We start from the raw sequence: 21,671 nt of genomic DNA on the forward strand, positions 1-21,671 counted from the left end.
AAACAGCAGTTTTTAACCAGGTACTGATATAGGCACCCCACAAGGAGACTCCAAAAAAAGTAAATGTATCCTGATCTTAACGCTTGGATGGTGTGATTTATCAGATCTGAGAAAAGCGAAGGCAGGTGTATGTTTCAGAATCTCTGTAAGTGGTTAACTACTACTCGAAAGCCAAACTAGTTTTGGCCAGTGAAGGAAAGAAATGTAGCAATGAAGGAACAACCATTTGTTACAGTCAGAATATTGTCTCCCCTACTAGTTTCTATAAACTTGTATAAAGCAAATAGTGAAGGGGCTGGCCCCATGGTGTAGCGGTTAAGTGCGCACACTCTGCTGCTGGCGGCCTGGGTTCGGATCCCAGGCACACACTGACGCACTGCTTGTCAGGCCACGCTGTGGCAGCGTCCCAGATAAAGTGGAGGAATAGGGGCACAGATGTTAGCCCAGGGCCAGTCTTCCTCAGCACAAAGAGGAGGATTGGCAGATGTTAGCTCAGGGCTGATCTTCCTCTCCCCACCCCACTCCACCGCAAAAAAAGAAAATAGTGGAAGATTAAAAAAAACACAATTTCAATATAAACATAAAACTTACATACTCCAAATTTATGTATGTAAGAACCACATTTTAGTTATACATACTCTATCTGCCACTAAAACCTAACTTTTCTATTGTTTTATTCTACCTTGAATACTTTTGGTACGTAGCCTGATTATCTATTAACAAGAATGTACAGCACTATTTAAAATAGCAAACAGAATTGTTTCCTTACTAGAAAAAGCCCTACTCTAAGAAAAATATGAATAGTATCCTAAAAATAAGCACAGATTATGAAACTGATAAATAATATAAAAGGGGGAATAAACTAAATGGAATAATATACTTTAAGAAGTTAAAGAATGAAAATATAATTTAGTTATTTAAAAATGAAGATATTTATCACTTTACAAACACTAAATTATATTTACCATGTAGCACAAAACATGATTAACTCCTGCTTTTTAAAAAAACGAACAGAAAAGCTGTGATAAAGATTATCAACTGCAGTTTAATGTCTATTAGATAATAAGCACTATGACATGCCAGAGGAATCAACTCAGAGATTCTTGTCCTATCATCAAATGCAATTCAAAAACATCCTATGAGAAATACAGTACTCTAAGAGAAAAAAAAACAATATCTAGTGTCAAGATATTTAAACACACAAGAAAAGAATATATAATTAAAATTTACCTCACTGTCCTGCTTCTCATCACTGAATATATCATCATCTGTATCACTACCTGTGCCTTCAATTGCAAGAATACTGTTCCTGATGGAGGGAATCATGTACAGCTGCTGGATCACAGAGTTCATGTAACAAGTAGCACCAGCATTTTTGAGTCCCACAAATCCTTTTGGTGGGCGGGGTCCAACAGGTGGTAGATATTCCCACTCAGTAAGTGCTTCACAAGCTGAGAGAAGAAGAAATAAAAATCCTCATAACATGAAAATAATGAATCCGTCCACTGGCAGCTCTTTTATGCTGAATAATGAACATGAACAACAACTCCATCGCCAATACAACCACCTTGCAAGAGTACTCTAAATTTTTATTTCAACAATGTGCACCACTACACAGATCCTTACTACAGAACTACTGAGTCCATATTTTTACTGATGTTTCTTCTATGACAATCTTCTTAGAAAGTTATATAAGATGGTATAATATTAAATTTCTTTGCATAATCATAGTCCTTGCTTTATTTAAGTGCCTTCAATTCACAGGGGCTGAGACAAATCTATCAAAACATTACAGTTTTCTCAGTTTTAATTTTACACATTTAATCACTTATTAAAGTGACTTGAGATCATTTAGGTTGAAGTCATGGTTCCAAATCACAAAAATTATAACCTTCAAGTGAATATCCCTGTTTTCATTCCCTATAAAGTGGTAAGAGTAAAAATTACCTTGCCTATACCCACAATTTTATGTTGAGGAATCAATAAGATAGTGTGTTTGAAATGTCTGTACGAACTGTAAATCACTTTACACCTCCCTCTACCTACCATAAAACCCAAAACAACCTAAACATTAATAACTCTCTTGGAGATGGATTACATAAATTAGAGAATTGCAAGTTATAAACAGGATTTCCAATAAACAGAATTAGAAGACCTTCATGTGCTGATAGATATATTACTAAGTGCAAAACTGAACAAAAGTGAAGAACACTGTGTGCAGTATATTTCCCTTTGTGTTAAAAGAAAAAAATCTAAACAAAGATATACATATGTAGAACTTGCATATAGAGACAATCCCTGAACCAGGCATATGGAATGGGTAAGAAATTAACACTTTCAGTGTATATCTTTCATATGTGAAAATATAACCATGAAATCCATAAGCTAAATAAATGAATTTAAATAAACATAATTAAGTTTTTAAGCATCTCCTCTCTATATACAGATTCCACAGCATAAACAAACAGGGTTAGCTAGACACACCTCAAATAAGATGGAAACCTTTTTTACACTCCAAAAGACAGCATAATAAAGATAATTTCAGATGTTCTTAAGATTAATATTGAATACTGTACTTTATATTTTCAAGTTTTGATTTTCTCTTAAAATTAACCAGATTTTATGTTCTTATTTTCTATTGTTTTACTTACATTCCCCTCCTTTTTGAGTTTCAGTTCTTACAAGACCTAAAGACAGAGGGGAAGGGGGTCGGGGGAGAGCAAAAGGGGTAAAGGGACACATGTATGGTGACGGATAAAAACTAGACTATTGGTGGTAAACACGATGCAGTCTGTACAGAAACATAATAATGTACAACTGAAATTTACACAGTGTTATAAGCCTCAATACAATAACTTAAAAAAAAAAGATCTAAAGATAGCTTCCTACCTCCTGGGACTGACGTGGGGATTAATTGAGAATATAATAAAATGCACTCAAATGTTAGCTTCTCACATTCTGATGTTCAAAACTGTAACTTTCTTAGAACTCAAGAGTAAAATAACATTAAGAAATCTCTGAGTGAGGGCTTGGCAATCTCTCCAATGCATACATTTTTAGTTTTAACTGTGAAATTCTGTAACATCTAATTTGTCTTACTACTCTTGAGTTTGGATTTTATTTTATATATGAAATAAAACGTTTTGTCAAGTTACTTGAACTACCTACAGGAAGGCATTTTATATATACATTTGAAAATTTTTCTGTCTAAAGGTTCTGTACTTATATGGTCTTAATTACATGTCTGATTATTAAAATGATTAAAATAGTTACTAGTTGCTAAAACCAAACACAAGTTAAGCATTTTCTAAAAGAAAAAACCCCAGAATTTTAAACATGGAAATATTATCAATCAACAAAAACTTTACAAGTTCAAATACTCACTAGTTATTGCCGTGCCTATGTAATACATTTCAGTCAAACAGTCTACTATCTGTTTGAGATTCCTTACACAGCCAACAGCTAATGCTACAAGTAGTTCAAAACCAGCACTGATGGTAGCTGGTGAACTACACACTGGGATAGCCTGCTCGGGGGGCAGTTCTCCAGTTTTCATACATTGCAGGTAAACTTTGGAGGCAGGAAAGATGAAATCATCAATTAATTCCTAAAGAGTTGGAAAAAACAGATCACACATTATAATATATATTTTAGGAAAAAACATCCCTGAAGGAAATATTTTTATCATTACTTCACAGAATTAACAACTCAATACATCTTGAAAACAATTTGAGATTTTCAAATAGTAAATAAAATTCTACTTTAGAACACTATTACTGTAATTAACAAACATACTCAATTTTCCAGATATTTTTAGGTATTAAAAAAAAGCTGACTATAATTTAAGAAAACATACATTCTAAATCAATCTACTTCTTTAATCAAATATGAACAGAATTAAATTTATTTTAAATAAAAATAAAGTACATTAAAATGACAATCTTTTTCCTTGAATTACAAGACACATCTGAAGAAATAGAAGATAAAAGATAAATGTTTTCCTCATTTTAGTATGATGAAGTAAAAATTTACATTTACTAAATAAATAGCAAGATAAAATAATGCTGCTTATTAACGTTCTCAAACATTGTATCTGAATTTTCATTTACAATTAATTAAAAAATCTCTTAAGAAGGGGAGGCACACATTGATTAAAAAATTACGGTAATCTTCATGGAGATATATGTTTTTATAAGGTAAATAATAAAGAAAAAAGCCTAAGATGACATCTCAATGACAAAATATTACGGAGCTCAATATTACAGAGCTATGAGATTTGCTGACAAATATTTAATAGGTCATAACTAATTTAGTACCAAAATTTAGAACTTACTTTAATGAGATTAGCACCTCCTTTTTCACAACCAATATGATACTTTTTCTCAGGCGTTTGAAAGGCCAATAACTCTTTTGTTACCCCAAGATGGCCTTCCAAGATTGGCTCTTCAACACCTGTTTCACCTGTGTTTTTAACATTATCCTGCCAAAGGAAAAATACGGTAGGCCTAACTTACAGGAAAGGAGGACAACAAAAATAATCAGAAAAAGGAGAGCTCGAGAGGAATGATACCTGATATAATTTCCCAAACCTTCCCATTCAGGTAGTTTCTTAGTTCTTCTATAGAACTCTCTCAAAAAGTAAATGTGAGCAATTTTGCCCTAAGAGGACACTGGCAATGTCTGAAGATAATTTAGGCTTTCACAACTGGGAGGAAAGGAAAATTACTAAGCCATCACTTAATTAATTATTAGAGACCAGGGTGCAGCTCATCATCCTACAACAGATAGCACATCTCCTCAAAACAAGAAATAATCTGGTCCAAAATGTCAATGATGCCAAGGTTGAGAAATCCTATTATATAAGTAGGCTTTAAAAAAACCACTGGGAGAATGCTAATCTGAAGGTCCAAAGCTACACATTTCAGAAACATAATCTTACAGAATTCTGTATAAGTAACAGGTATCAAGTGGTTAAATATAAATGCTAATCTATCACACTTTTTTGATTAAAAAAAATTCTAAGAATCTTCAATAAATATAATTTGCAAAAAAAGTCAAAAATATGAAAATGGAAGAAACTGAACATTCAGCACACCAAGTCACAACTAAAACAAAACAGTTATGTAACAAAACTAGTTGTACTTTCTATGAATTACGAGTTATTGATTCACCCATGAAAATAAGAGATTTTGTTCCTTTTTATTATTCCTAGGGTTTTTTAATTTAACATAAATACTCTAACCTACAAACCCTCTTTTAATAAGGCAATTAATTTAACAATGATGTAATAAACTTAGTATTATACAACTTACCCTAATCCTTTTGAGCCAATCAATTTCATTGTTGAGAAGAATTTCAGCATTGGGTACATTAATATTGCTGCTATAAGCATAATTAAGAAGTTGCCGCAGAAGAGTGAAATAGTCACCTGCATATTTACCTCTCTCTCTTGCTGTGCTCTAAAATATCATAATTGAAACAATATGAACTCACAAGGTTCATGCTCAGAATTCATATTAATTTTTTATAAAACCCAGAAAATTGGTAAATGAAGTGGCCAATACCTCATATCGATAACATAAAATAAGAGTTTAATTTCTATTTTTCCAAAGTCATTTATTTTTTTCCTTAAGTATTTATAAAAAGCAAATAAAAACCAGTCTACAAATAGTATAGAAAACAGTGAAAAATATTACGTTATTTTATTTATTAAACATGACTAATTTTAATAAAAGCTAAAATTGTAATTTTCTGTATGTTCCTCATTTTAAGAATGAATCATACTAATAAGTCCATTAAAAAATGTCTCACCCCCAAAATGGTAAAGAGCAGGGTAATGAAGAAAAGCAGAGGCCTGTGTCCCATGCAACATCTGGTGCACATTAGAAAAAACTGCTCCTGTGCCAACTGACGAACAGTTCTGAAATAAAAACATTTTCTATTTAATATCTTACTTTCAAGAATAAAACCAATAATAAAGTATTCAAATATTGGTTTATCTTTAACGGGGGAGAAAAATTAACAGTAAAAATACAAGGTAATCCCCCATTAGCACTTAGTTAGAAACACAGAAAAGATAAACCTAAGCTATTTTTCTGGGAGTTAAACCTCACATTACAACCAAATAGGCTGGGAAGTACTGGTTTAAAGTTTCTTAATATTTGACTTCTAAGAGTCTTTAATATGCACTGTGAATCAGGGGTGGGTCTGGACCATATAATTAGTAAGCATACACAAATAAAACATGTCTTTATTTGCAGGATATCTTGTAAAACCTCTCATGAACAATCTGGAAATACCCCTACAAATACTATACAAGGTGCCATGTAATAAGCTCTATACATTTCTTTGGCCTCCCACAGAATTATTTTCAATGAACTGTGCTTTGAAGCAAAGAACTCATGGAAATTCAATATAGATGAAGCTATCCTGACATCATAGATCAGTGGTTCTCAAAATATGCTTGTTAGACGAGCAGCATCAACACTATCTGGGAACTTGGGAAATTCTTAGAAATACAAATTTTTGGGCCTATTCTATACTTACTGACTCAGAAACTCAAGGAGAGAGGCTCAACAATCTACATTTTCATAAGCATTTTCAATGATTCTGATGTACACCAAAGTCTGAGGACCGTCTGAAGATTATACTGTATAATATCATCTGTTAGAGAAGCTTTGGAAAAATCCGTCTCTAATCTCAGGACCAGGAACTTTATCTGATTATTATTTATCTATATGTTTAAAAAACACTGTACAATGTACTAATCACTCTAGAATACCTATTTCGTTTATTGCCATGACTCTGTAACCTAAAACATAAGAGGTTACAATAGTTATAACCAATAATAAATAGTTACCAAGTTACAATAATAAATAGTTACCGAGTTGGTAAATACTACTTGTTTACAAGTTCGAGGTCTGTATCTCCCCTCAAAAATGAGAAATTAAAACTGTTCATAAATTTAAGAAAAGCCTAATTCTTCTCTGTAGTCATAGTAAAACAAAGCCATCAAAAACAGTTTTAAATCTACTCAATAAAGGACAACTGCCTCAGTGAAAAAGCTTTTGCAAACATCCCAAACAGTGCCAGCCCTTTCTTTCAAAACTCAGCTCATCAGCAACAGACTCCAATAAATACACCTACCAACCACCAGTGTCACCTGAATAATGTGAATCTACAAATACAGTCATGTGCCACTTAACGATGTTTCTGTCAATGATGGACTACATATATCATGGAGATCCCACAAGATTATAACGGAGCTGATAATTTCTGAAAAGAGTGACACACCCTCAACAAAAGCTTCAGGCAGGTGCTTCAGGAGGTATTACAGAGGAAAGCACTCTTATCACAGGAGATGACAGTGTGTTTACTGCCCCTGAGGACCTTCCAGTGGAATAAGATGTAGAGGTATAGAAGATAGTAATATTGATGATCCTGACTCTATGTACCATCTAGGTTTGTGTAAGCACACTCTATGACGTTTGCACAATGACAAAATCGCCTAGCAACGTATTTCTCAGAATGTGTCCACATCATTAAGCATTGCATGGCTGTAATACCAACTCAATGACACCTGTCTAAGTCTGCCAACGACTGAACTCCACACTGTCTGCTTTGCTCAAAGAAAGTGCCTAACTGGCATAGCTCTCTCTTACTATCGTTAAGTGATTAATTAAACCCTGTCTCTTCCTTTCAGTGTTGAATAGTGATATCACTAATCTTTGACAAAAGCAAGCTCCTTCAAGCTTTGTTGATGAGTCCCTGGCACCAAGAACAAAGCCTAAGACCTGTTAGGTACCACTGGTGACTGAGAGAGCATTATAAATTACATTTTTGTGGATAAGTACCGTGTTTCTCTCTTCTTGCTTAGCGCCTAACGCTCTGAAACAATTTTGTGGTTCAAATGTAAAGAATTTTAGGTTCTATGTATTAAGCCCCCTCTTGGCTTCACCTTAACTTTTCTATCTTTAATTTTACTCCAATATTCTCACTCATTTATTTTTATTTTGTTATTGTCCTATATTTATTTTCTTGTGCAAATATTTATTCTTGATCCTTTGGGAACAAGATGGAGTTATCATAAGTATGATGGTAGCCATTTTATAACTTTCTTTCAAATATTTTCTCAAATGGTAGAAGTCACGTGACTACTAATCCTACTCAATAATTTAAGAGCAAAAATTTTGCCAACCCCAAACATAACCCTCAAGAAACAGTTTTCCTTTAGGTTGCCTGTTGGAAAATCGTTAGCAACGTTTGTGTAATGAGAAAAATTTCAAATTAGGAGAAACAAAATTAAAATTAAGAGCATGGAAGACGTGGTGTGTGAATGGACATGTATATCTTCCATTTACAATCCAGATTAATTGTCCAAATGCCAAGGATCCAGTTCTCTTCTCCTTTCCTTTCATTACCCTACAAATAGAGGCTATCTGAGATTTCCTTCATCTACATTAATGTTTCCCTGAAATATTAATAAGTAATGAAGGAGCAAGGGGAAGGGAAAAAGAAGAAGTAATATATGCTTCAGTTTCAGTAAACCATATATTACTGGTCTGATTTCCCCAAATGTAATCAAGAGCTTTAAAAGTCACTCTGATATTTAAAACCATGGATGGGGTTCTGAAAACCTCCAAAACAGCATCTAAACTGTTCCACATGTATGCCTTTCTTCACAATTTTCTGAAGAAATGATCTAATACTTTTACAAATTGTCAAAGGTATTTCAGAGTGCAATACTCAAGCTCGTTAGAAAAATAAGTATACAACTCAAACATCTGATACTTGTCATTTTCTGATACAGCAGTCTAAGAAGAAAACTTGAAATGTTAAGTCAAACATATTCCACCTCTACTCAAAACCCTGCAACGCCTTTCACTTAAGTCAGGGCATAAGAAAGCAGCTCTGTTAATTGTAGATATTTAGCAGCATTCTTGGCCTCCAACCAGTGGAGGTCCTAACAACCTTCCCAATCCCACCTCCCGTTGTGAATCACTGGCTTAAGAGTAAAATCTAGGGGCCAGGCCAGTGGCCTAGTGGTTAAGTTCAGCGTGCTCCACTTTGGCCCAGGTTCAATTCCTGGGCCGGACCTACATCACTCATCAGCTGCCATGCTGTGGCGGCGACTCACATACAAAACAGAGAAGACTGGCACAGATGTTAGCTCAGGGCAAATCTTCCTCAAGCAAAAAGAGGAGGATGAGCAATAGATGTTAGCTAAGGGAGAATGTTTCTCAGCAAAACAAACAAACAAACAAACAAAACAAAAAACCCACACACAATTACTACCTACAACAAAACAAAAAGCTAACATCTGTGTAGCTCTTAGGAGGCTAATGTCCTATTCAAACATTTTAATCAGATTTTCTTAATGTGCTAAATTAAACTTTTTTGTGTGTGAGGAAGATCAGCCCTGACCTAACATCTATGTCAATTCTCCTCTTTTCACTGAGGAAGACCGGCCCTGGGCTAACATCTGTGTCTATCTTCCTCCACTTTATATGGGACGCTGCCACAGCATGGCCTGACAAGCGGTGCATCGGTGCGCACCTGGGATCTGAACCTGGACTGCCAGCAGCGGAGCATGCGCACTTAACCATTATGCCACGGGGCCGGCCCCTAAAACAAACTTTTTTAACGCAAATGAATTCTGAAACTAGAAAACAATTAATTAGTGCTCAAAAAATGATAATTAGTGCTCAAAAAATAATGATAGAAGCAAACTACAGAGCAGCCAGCTCCAAGCTCCTGTCCCTCCACTGAAACATCAAAAACCAACAAAACACCGTTAGAACCCTGGAAAACAAAGATTTACATCAACTAAGCAAACAATGAATCCAGAAAATGGCAACTTAAAATTGATAGTAAAGTTTTTGGTGTTGCCCCACCTCCTGCCCTCTGCGGTAGAGGTCTTCAAGATGGCAGGCCACATTCCCAGCGAGACCCTGGTCCCTGTTTCTGGATGGAGCAAAGCAGACCTCATCTGCAAACTATTGTGCTTGTTGTAGTCTATCTAAGGCTTCTAGAACAACTGGCGTACACAGAACACTTATCTCTCTTTCCTCAGAACTCACTTATGGTAGAAAGTGGCAGGCGCTCATCATAAACATTGTAAGGCAACAGGAAAACTCACAGCTGTTAGGAGGAAAGATTACAATTGAGACATACAATAGACATAGGAAGGCCAAGGAGCAAAAACTGGACAGTTTTTTTTTTGGGAGAGGAAGTTAGGATATTGAAAAGCAGCCCAAAACACTGAAGAATTTAGAAAAATCACATGCATGCTCTGCATAAGACACATGCTGAAAAATACATAACATGACACTAAATTTTCATCTCAAGCTAATACATAGGCTCAGTACAATTATGAAGTGAAAGCTAAAGCAGAACTAAAAATATTTGGGCAAAGTGCTACAGGAATGTGCTAACAGAAAACCAAAGCAAAAACGAGATTGTTTTGTATTCAGTCAAAACACTGGCAGAACACAATCTAACGCTTTAATAATCAAGAGGAAACCCTGGAGAAGGAGGATGCAACTGATTTCAGAGTTACCACATTATAATATTCAAATACACAGTTTTTGACAGAAAAAAACAGTCACAAAGCATACATAGAAACAAGGAAGACTCACCAATTCAAAGAGAAAAAATAAATAGTCAGTTACTGTCCCTTAGGAAGACACACATTGGACTTTCTAGATGAAGATTTTAAAATACTCTTGAATATGATCAAAGAACTACAGTACAACAGAATAATAATGAATAAACAAACTGATAATACTTAAAAAGAGACAGAAATTATACGAAGACCCAAAAAGAAATTCTGAATAAAAAATTCAATAACTGAAATAAAAAACTCCATAGAAGGGTTCAACAGCAAATTTGAAAGGCAGAGAAAAATGCAGTGAACTTGAAGAGAAAAGTTGAAACAATCCAGTATAAAGAGCAAAAAGAAAACAAAGAAAGAAAAATGAAAAAAGCCTAAGAGATGTGTGACACACCACTAAGTGGACCAACATATGTAACATGAAAAGTCCCAGGAGAAGACAGAAGAGATAAAAAGAGACCGAAAGAATATTTGAAGAAATAATGGCCTAGCACTTCCCAAATTTGATGAAAGACAGGAAAATATACATCCAACAAGGGCAACAAACGCCATACAGGAAAACCTCAGAGAGAGCCAAACTGAGACATATTATAGTCAAATTGTCAAGAATCAAAGCCGAAATTATGAAAGCATAAAGCATGAAGAAATTTGTCATACAGAAGCGATCTTCTATAAGATTTTATAGATGATTTCTCAGAATTACAGATATAAAGTGACAAAAGAAAAAAACCACCAACTAAGAAGTCTAATAGAGGGTGCAAAGTAAGAATGAAGAAAAAATTCCTAGATAAGGAGAAACTAAGATATTTTGTTACTAGACTTGCCCTAAAAGAATTGCTAAAAGGGCATCCTACAAGCAAATGAAAGAATAGTAGCCAGTAATCTGAAGCCAAATGAAGAAGTAACAACACTGTGAAAGGTAACTATATAGGAAAATGCAAAAGCCAGTACCAGTGTACTTTTGTTGTGAAGTTCCTCTTTTCTTATTATATGATTTAAAAGGCAAATGCACAAAACAATAATTTTAAGTCTATTTTAAAGGTCACACAGTGTTTAGAAATGTAATCTGTAAAAACAAAAATATAAAGGGGAGGAAATCAAATGCACAAAAGAAGAGTATTTGTATATTATTGAAACCAAGTTGGTATTATCCAAACAATTATTATTCAAACTAGACTAAGTTTAGGATATTAATGGAAATCCTAAGGATAACCACTGAAAGCCTATAAAAAATACATACAGAAAAAGAAAAAAAGGAATCAAAATGGTACACTTTTTAAAAAAAGCAGTAGTGGAAGAATTGAGGAAAATTAAGTATTTAGGACATACAGAAAATAAACAGTTAAATATCAGAGTAAGTCATTCCTTACTTTAAATTTAAAGGGATTAAGCTCTCCCATTAAAAGGCAAAGATTGCCAAAACAAATACAAAAAAAAATAAAGATTCATCTCTATGATATCTACATGAGACTCACTTTAGCTACAAAGATACAAAGAGGTTAAAAGTAAAAGGAGAGCTAATTCTAGAAAGATGGCTGAGTAGAGAGTAGAGAGAACCCATGTCCAGGCAAAAACAATTTGATGTAACAATAACCAAATGTGTTCCAGGAGCAACATACAGGAACGAGGGAGGTCAGTAAGGAATCCATCCTCCAAATATCAGGGATCTGTGTTTTGCTCGTTGGTTGCTGCTTCTGACGCTCCTGACTATGAAGGTGTAGATAGAGAGGCGGAATGCCATTGTTTCACTTTCATTCTCCCTTGGAAAACCATTCCCCTCTGGCTAAGCAACTTCCAGGGCATTAAAAAGGGCACGTGATTTTCTCCCCTTCAATCTTCTCATTCTCCTCTTGTGGTTACCATACATTGAGGACTAAGACACTCATTAGCAAACATATATATGGGGGGAATTTAGAGAAGTCACCATATGTGCCCAAGGAAGGGAGTAGGTACAGAAAATGTCTGAGAAGACCTTCAGTTTACACCCCAGGTTGATTCCCAGAACAGAGATAACATATACAACACATAATGATAAAACAAAAACCAAACCAAAAAAAAAAAAAAAAAAAATCCCAGTAAGACTGTTGCAAAGGGGAAAAACATTTGATTTCCAGAATTACCATATTATACATTTCAAATGTCCAGTTTTCAACGCAGAAGAGAAAAAGCATAAAAAGAAACAGAAAATTATGGCCCATTCAAAGGAAAAAAAAAAGTCAACAGAAGATGTCCCTGAGAACAACCAGATGGCAGACTTTTCAAAAAACTGTCTTAAAGATGCTCAAAGAACAAAAAGAATACATAGACAAGGTCAAGAAAAGAACAATGAACAAAAAAAAATATCAATAAAGAAACAAAACATAAAAAGAAACCAAAAGAAAATTCTGGAGCAGAAGTACAATAACTTAGATAAAAAATTCACCAGAGGAATTCAAAAGTAAATTTGAGCAGGCAGATTAAACAATCAGCAAACATGAAGACAGGACAATTGTAATGGTCGTATCAGGAACAAAAAAAGAATGAATCAAAGTGAACAGAGCCTCAGTGATCTGTGGGAAACCATCATGTGGACCAACATATGTTTGGTCCAAGTTCCACAGGAAGAGAGAGAGAGAGCAGCAGATAGATTATTTGAAGAAATAAAGGCAGGAAATTTTCCACATTTGAGAAATAAAATGGACATACATATCAAAAATCTGAATCAACTCAAATAGACCCACATGAGACAGATTAAATTTAAACTATCAAAAGCCAAAGACAGAATCTTAAAAGCAGCAAGAGATGCAACTCATCAGGTAAGGGGATTCTCAATAAGATTATCAACGGTTTTCTTATCAAGAAGGCAGTAGACTAATAGATGCAAAAGTGTTAAAAGAAAAAAACTATCAACCAGAAATACAATACCTGACAAAACTGTATTTCAAATGTGAGGAAGAAATTAAAGACACTCTCAATTCCTAGATAAACAAAAGCTGAGAGAGTCTGTACTCTAATCATGGAACTACAGAACACTTCCTCAACCCCACTTCAATAGGATTCCTTCAATAGGGGACTGGGAATTCAACTGAAAGAACCAAACTTCTCAGATCTTATTTAAGAGAGATCTCCAGAGAATCTAAAACACAGAAACAAAAACTACAACACCAACAGAAATTTTAGCCTAACACCAATATTTAAGCAGATAGTAAATAGCGCCAAACTCCTAGCCACATAAACATAAAACCTCACACTGAAGGCCCATTTACCTCTGATCCTTTTACCTACTACACGATGTTCAGCTTTCAACAAAAATTAAAAGACACATTAAAAGAAAGGAAAAAAAAATTAAAAGACACATTAAAAGAAAGGAAAAAACACCAACAAAGAGTTTGAAGAAAAAGAGTAAACACCAGAACTAGACACAGATATACTAGGGATGTTAAAATTACCAGACCAGGAATTTAAAATATGTATGATTTGTATACTAGGGGCTCTAATGGACAAAACTGACAACACATAAGAAAGAAGATGCAATGTAAACAGAGCAACAGACCTTCTAAGAAAGAACCAAGGAAATGCTAGAGATCAAAACAGAAATGAAGAATGTCTGTGATGGGCTCATCAAAAAACTGGACATAACTGAAAAAACAATCAATGAGCTTGAAGAAATGTCAAGAGACACTCTGAAAACTCAAATGCAAAGGAAAAAAAAAGATGGAATGGAATACCAAGAATTGTGAGACAAAAGGGGAAACATATGCATAATGGGAACACCAGAAGGAAAAGAAACATTTCATGCAAGAACAAAGAACTGTCCAAAAATAATGATAGACTCCAAATCACAGATCAAGGACAGTGAGAGAACACTAAGAAGTATAAGAGCAAAAAATCAACAGGTAGGCATTTCATATTCAAACTGCAGAAAAATCAAAGAAAAAGAGAAAAATCTTTAAAAGAACTGAAAAGTACCTTTATCTACAGAGGAGCTCTAAGAATTACCTTGGACATCTCTTCAGTAACCACGAAAGCAAGAAGAGAGGAGTGAAATGTGTTGGAAAAAAACACTCGACTAATGTAGAATTCTGTAGGTAGCAAAATTATCTTTCAAAAGGAAAGAGAAAAAACACTTTCTCAGGCAACCTAAAACTGAGGAAACTGGCTGCCAGTACACTTGTCTAGCAAAATATGTGGAAAGAAATACTTCAGAAAGAAGGAAGATGACATAAGTCAGAAACTTGGATCTACATAAAGAAAGGAAGAGCATTATGATAGCAATAAATTGAGGGAAAAAATTTTATTTTTATCATTTTTAACTGATTAACAGATAACAGTGTGTTCAAAATAATAACAGGAACAGTGAATATAGCTTATAGATAAGGGAAATGAATGACAACAATGTTACAAAGAAGAGACGATGAATTGGCAAATCTGTGTTACAAGGAATCTGCAGTACCTTTGAACTGGTGTAGTTTTCTTTGACAGAGGACTAGGAATAGCTGCATAAGTATATTGCCAATTCAAGGGCAACTACCTTAAAAAAGTAATTAAGGAAGCATAATTGATATATGAAGAGAGGAGAAAAAATGGAATCAGATAAAATATTTAATTAAAACCAGAGAAGTAGAGCTACATTAGCCAGATTACGGCTAAGGGGTCTCCATGCTTGTCCCTCCAACAAAAAGATGAATAAACAAACAACTACATAGCAAGAAAAATAGCTCTGAGAGATCTCCAAAGTGAAATAAGGAGGCTGCAGCACAAAAATCATGTGGAGGAGCAGGCGCAGCGGTGCAAGTGGTTAAGCGTGCGCGCTTCGCTGCAGCGGCCCGGGGTTCGCTGGTTCAGATCCTGGGCGCGCACCGACGCACTGCCTGTTAAGCCATGCTGCGGCAGCGTCCCATATAAAGTAGAGGAACATGGGCACAGATGTTAGCTCAGGGCTGGTCTTCCTCACACAAAAAAAACAAAAAACAAAACCTGTATGGAGCACAAAAACCAAGAATGGCCACACAGAAAAAGAGTAGGAAGTACTTCCTGCACTTTAACATCCTCAAATTAAGCACAGCTCAGTGCCAAGAGAGATGCATTGAGCTGCAATCTCCCCTCATAAGGGAAAAAGAAAACAAGAGGAACTCAGCAGCCCTTGCCACTGCTTTGGATAATTGCAAACTTATGCCACTGAAGACTACTGCAGTCTTCACCCATGTCAAGCCTAGCTAAAGAAGCTAGAATCCGTGGTGCAGTTCCCCTGGAGAGGGAGCCACAGCAGCTGTGGAACCCAGAGAAGAACCCGCCGCTGGCACTCCCACTGGTGAAGGAGATGTTGTCACCTGCTGACCTCAGCTAGGATGAAGCCGCAGCTGTTACCCCACAAGAGAGGAAGCTGCTGCCACACTGCACGCTTCCCCAGAAGATTCCCTTGCTGCCCCTGACATTCAACACATGCAGCCTTGGCCACCAAGGACCTAAGTCTTTCCCAATGATGAAATTCCCCAGGGCCCACCCCGTGGCTTAGCGGTTAAGTGCGTGCGCTCCGCTGCTGGCGGCCTGGGTTCGGATCCCGGGCGCGGACCGATGCACCGCTTGTCCGGCCATGCTGAGGTCGCGTCCCACATACAGCAACTAGAAGGATGTGCAGCTATGATCATACAACTATCTACTGGGGCTTTGGAGGAAAAAATAAATAAATAAATAAAATTAAAATAACTGTTTTTAAAAAAAAAAAAGAAATTCCCCAGAGTCCACACCACTGCATTCTCCTGAGCAGGAACCACCATATCCCATCAACCCAGCACCCTTGAACCCACTCGTAGGTGAAGATCTTTCCAATCTGTGAGGTCTGGAAGCAGTGACTGCTCCCTCAAATGCATACAAATCAACACAAAGCTACTAGAAAAATCAAGGAAGCCTGACTAAATTAATAAAATAATCTCCCAGTAACTCACCCCAAAGAAATGGAGATCAATGAGCTGCCTGACAAAGAATTCAAAAGAATTATTTTAAGAAAGATCAGTGAGCTACCAGAGAACATACACAACTCAATGAACTGAGGAACACAATACATGAGCCAAGCGAGAAGACTGAAGAGAGACAGAAATCCTTAGAAACAGCCCAACAGAAATTCTGCAGCTAAAGAATACAGTAAATGTAATGAAAAATGCAATTAGAAAGTTTCAACAGCAGACTAGATCAAATAGAAGAAGAAATATGTGAACTCAAAGAGAGGTTATTTGAAATTGTCCAGTTAGAGGAGAAAAAATAATAAATTGAAAAAAATAATAAATTGAAAGTTTATGGGATTTATGTAACACCATGCAGTAAAACCACTGAACACACATGCGAGTCCCAGAAGAAGAGAGACAAGGGGGGAGAAAGTTTACTTAAAGGAATAATGGCTGAAAACTTTCTAAAACCTGAGAGGGATATAGATACTAGACTCATGAACATCAAAAAAATCCCCAAACAGGATCAATTCTACAAAGAAGGTTACATCAAGATACATTATAATCCAATTCATCAAGACACATTATAATCCAATTATCAAAGTCGAAGACAGAGAATTTTAATAGCAGCAAGAGAAAAGTGACATCACATAGGGACCGGCCCCGTGGCATAGCAGTTATGTGCACAAGCTCCACTGCTGGTGGCCTGGGTTCGGATCCCAGGTGCCCACCGATGCACCGCTTGTCAGGCCATGCTGTGGCGGCGTCCCACATAAACTGGAGGAACATCTGCACGGATGTTAGCTCAGGGTCAGTCTTCTTGGCAAAAACAGGAGGAGTGGCATGGATGTTAGCTCAGGGCTGATCTTCCTCACAAACACACAAAAAAAGTGACATCACATAAAGGAATCCCCCTTAAGACTGTAAGAGTAGAACCTAAAAACCAGAAGAGAAGGAGAAAATATATTCAAAGTGCTGGAAGGAAAAACTATCAACCAAGTACCCTATGTCCAGTAAAGCTGTCCTTCAGATATGAAGAAAATCTCAAACAAACAAAAGCTGAAAGAGGTCATCAGCACAAGACCTGTCTTATAAGAAATGCTAACGGGAGCTCTTCACTTTGAATTGAAAGAATGCTAATTAGTAACATAAAAACACATGAAAGTATAGGGGCCGGCCCGTTGGCACAGCGGTTAAGCTCGTGCACTTTGCTGTGGGGGCCTGGGGTTTGCCGGTTCAGATCTCAGGCACACACTGACGTACTGCTTGTCGAGCCTTGCTGTGGTGGCAACCCATATAAAGTAGAGGAAGATGGGCATGGATGTTAGCCCAGGGCCAATCTTCCTCAGCAAAAAGAGGAGGACTGGCATCAGATGTTAGATGAGGGCTGATCTTTCTCACGAAAAAAAAATATGAAAGTATAAAATTCATTGGTGAAGATAAATATACAGTCCAATTCAATAAATTCTAATACTGTTATGGTGGTGCATAAATCACTATTAACTCCAATATAAAAGTTAAAAGTCAAAAGTTTTAAAAAAACTATAATTACAATAATTTGTTAATGGACACACAACATAAAAAGATGTTAACTATGACATCAATAACATAAAATGTGGGGGAGAGAAGAATAAAAGTGGTCAAAAGACATGAATAGGGCCGGCCCCGTGGCTCAGCGGTTAAGTGCGCATGCTCCGCTGCTGGTGGCCCAGGTTCGGATCCCAGGCGCGCACCGGTGCACTGCAGTGCATGTGGAGGCCGCGTCCCACATACATCAACTGGAAGGATGTGCAGCTATGACATGCAACTATCTACTGGGGCTTTGGGGGGAAAAATAAATAAATAAATAAAATCTTAAAAAAAAAAAAAGAAAACACTGGATATTAAAAAAAAAAAAAAAAGACATGAATAGACATTTCTCCAAAGAAGATGTGTGACTGGCCAATTAGCACATGAAAAGATGCTCAACATCACTAATTATTAGGTAAATGCAAATGAAAACTAAAAGAAGATATCAACTCATACTAATTAGGATGAGTAGTATTAAAAAAATGAGAAAACAATAAGAATGGCAAGACCGCCGGGAAAACGGGAAAAAACGAAGTTTGTATATATCACCGAAGTTAAGATATCAGCTGAAAATATACAGGCATACATTGTTTTGTGACGCTTAGCTTTACTGTGCTTTGCAGATACCGCGTATTTTACAAACTGAAGGTTTGTGGCAACCCCGCATCAAGCAAGTCTACTGCGCCATTTTCCCAACAGCAGTTGCTCACTTCACGTCTGTGTCTCATTTTAGTAATTCTCACAATATTTCAAACTTTATTATTATTATATTTGTTATGGCAATCTATGATCAGTGATCTTTGATGTTACTATTCTAACTGTTTTGGGGTGCCAAGAAGAGCCCCCCAAACTTAATCGATAAATGTTGAGTGTGTTCTGACTACTCCACTGACCATATGTTCCCCCACTTCTCCTCCTCTCCTCAGGCTTCCCTATGCCTTGACACAGTATTGAAATTAGGCCAGTTAATAACCATAAAATGGCTTCTAATTGCTCAAGTGAAAGAAGATTTGCAAGTTTGTCACTTTAAGTCAAAAGCTAGAAATAATGAAGGCATGTCAAAAGCCAAGAGAGGCCAAAAGCTAAGCCTCCTGTGCCAAATTGTTAACCAAGTTGTGACTGCAAAGAACAAGTTCTTGAAGGAAACTGAATGTGCTACTCCAGTGAACACGTGAATGATAAGAACGCAAAACAGCCTTTTGCTTATGTGGAGAAAGTTTTAGTGGTCTGCACAGAAGATTCAACCAGCCACCACATGTCCTTAAGCCAAAGCCTATATCTGGAGCAAGGCCCTAAATCTCTTCAATTTTATGAAGGCCAAGCAGGGGTGGAAGCTGCAGAAAAAAAGCCTGAAGCTAGCAGAGTCAGTTGGTGAGGTTTAAAAAAAGAAGCTATTTCCATAACATAAAAGCACAAGGTGAAGCAGCAAGTGCTGATGTAGAAGCTACAGCAAGTTCATTATCCAGAAGATCTAGCTAAGATAATCAAAGTGGCTATAGCAAACAACAGATTTTCTCAATGTAGACAGCCTTCTACAGGAAGAAGATGCCATCTAGGACTTTCACAGCTAGAGAGACATCAATGCTTGGCTTCAAAGCTTCAAAAGACAGGCTGAGTCTCTTGTTAAGGGCTAATGCAGCTAACGACTTTAAGTTGAAGCCAATGTTCACTTACCAAACCGAAAATCCTAGGGTGCTTAAGAATTATGTTAAATCTACTCTGCCTGTGCTCTGTAAATGGAACAACAAAGCCTGGATGGCAGCACATCTGTTTACAACAAGGTGTACTAGATATTTTAAGCCCACTATAGACACCTACTTCTCAGAAAAAAAATTCCTTTCCAAACATTACTGCTCATTGACAATGCACCAAGAGGTCTGATGGAGATGTACAATGAGATTAATCTTGTTTTCATGCCTGCTATCACAACATCTGTTTTGCAGCCCAGGGAGGATCAAGGAGTAATTTCGACTTTCAAGTCTTATTATTTAAGAGTCACATTTCGTAAGTCTATAGGTGTCATAGATAGTAATTTCTCTAATGGATCTGGGCAAAATAAACTGAGAACCTCTGGAGAGGATGAAAACCATGTGTGATTCACTGGAAGAACTCAAAACATCAATATTAACAGAAGTTCAGAAGAAGCTGATTCCTAACCTCACGGTTGACTTTGAGGGCTTCAAGACTTCATGGAGGAAGTACCTGCATATGTGGTAGAAATACCAAGAGAAGCAGAGTTAGAAGTGGGGCTTGAAGATGTGAATGAATTGCTGCAATCTCTTGACAGAAGTTTAATGGACAAGGAGTTACTTGTTATGGATGAGCAAAGAAAGTGATTTCTTGAGATGTAATCTACTCCTGGTGAAGATGCTGTGAAGACTATTAAAATGACAACAAAAAACTTAGAATATTACATAAACTTAGTTAATAAAGCAATGGCAGGGGGGATTAACTCCAATCTTGAAAAAAGTTCCACTGTAGGTAAAACGCCGCGAAACAGCATCGCATGCTAAGAGAAACCGTGAAAAGAAAAGTCAATTGATGCGGCAAACTTCATTATTTTAAGAAATTGCAACAGGGGCCGGCCCAGTAGCGCAAGCAGTTAAGTACACGCACTCTGCTACAGCGGCCTGGGGTTCGAGGTTTGGATCCTGGGAGTGCACCGATGCAGTGTTTGTCAAGCCACGCTGTGGCGGCGTCCCGCATAAAGTGGAGGAAGATGGGCATCGATGTTAGCCCAGGGCCAGTCTTCCTCAAAAAGAGGAGGACTGGCAGATGTTAGCTCACGGCTGATCCTCCTCACAAAGAAAGAAAGAAAGAAAGAAAGAAATTGCCACAGCCATCCCAACCTTCAGCAACCAACTCCCTGATCAGTCAGCAGCCATGAACACAGAAACAAGACCCTCCACCAGCAAAAAGATTATGACTTGGTGAAGGCTCAGAAGATGGTTAGCACTTTTTTTTTTTTTGCAATAAACCATTTTTTAATTAAGGTATGTACATTGTTTTTCTAGACATAATGCTATTGTACACTTAACAGCCTACAGTATAACGTAAACATAACTCTTATACTCACTGGGAAGCCAAAAAAATTAATGTGACTTGCTTTATTGTAATATTAGCATTATTATGGTGGTCCGGAACTGCACCCACAATATCTCCAAGGTATGCCTATACTGCTATAAAATCTTTTATATAAGCCTCATGGTAATGTCAAAGAAAAAACGTCTATTAGACACACAAAAGATAAAAAGAAATGCACCCAAGTATACCACTACAAAAAAATTCATCAATTCACAAAAGAAGATAGCAAAGAGGAAGGAAATAAAGAAGTACAGAACTCTGAAATCAACAAAATGGCAAGAGTAAGTCCTTATCTATCAATCATTACTTTAAAATGTAAAAGGTTAAATTCGCTTATCAAAGACAGAGTCTCTGAATGGATAAAAAGACAAGATCCCAGAATATGCTGTCTATTTGAGAGTGACTTCAGCTGATCGAGAAGGAAAGAAAAAAGAAATTCATGCAAATAGTAACCAAAAGAGAACAGGAGTGGCTGTATTTCTATC

General features: G+C 36.5%; 1 protein-coding gene across 5 annotated transcripts in view; it reads right to left on the reverse strand.

Moving 5' to 3' along the window:
- Nucleotides 1-21,671, reverse strand: part of LOC147911635 (ubiquitin carboxyl-terminal hydrolase 9X-like) — a 142,314-nt gene that overhangs the window by 25,155 nt on the left and 95,488 nt on the right. For all 5 annotated transcript variants that reach the window (XM_087427858.1, XM_087427856.1, XM_087427857.1 and 2 more), the window contains exons 26-30: nucleotides 5,812-5,920; nucleotides 5,313-5,459; nucleotides 4,334-4,480; nucleotides 3,385-3,607; nucleotides 1,231-1,451 (exon numbers count right to left, since the gene is read on the reverse strand). In XM_087427858.1, coding sequence (XP_087283984.1) covers nucleotides 1,231-1,451; nucleotides 3,385-3,607; nucleotides 4,334-4,480; nucleotides 5,313-5,459; nucleotides 5,812-5,920 — 847 coding nt within the window. The remainder of the gene's footprint in view (nucleotides 1-1,230; nucleotides 1,452-3,384; nucleotides 3,608-4,333; nucleotides 4,481-5,312; nucleotides 5,460-5,811; nucleotides 5,921-21,671) is intronic.

This window comes from Ceratotherium simum, chromosome Y (assembly GCF_057802395.1).
Source record: "Ceratotherium simum simum isolate JZ-2026a chromosome Y, ASM5780239v1, whole genome shotgun sequence".
NCBI classification, from domain to species: domain Eukaryota; kingdom Metazoa; phylum Chordata; class Mammalia; order Perissodactyla; family Rhinocerotidae; genus Ceratotherium; species Ceratotherium simum.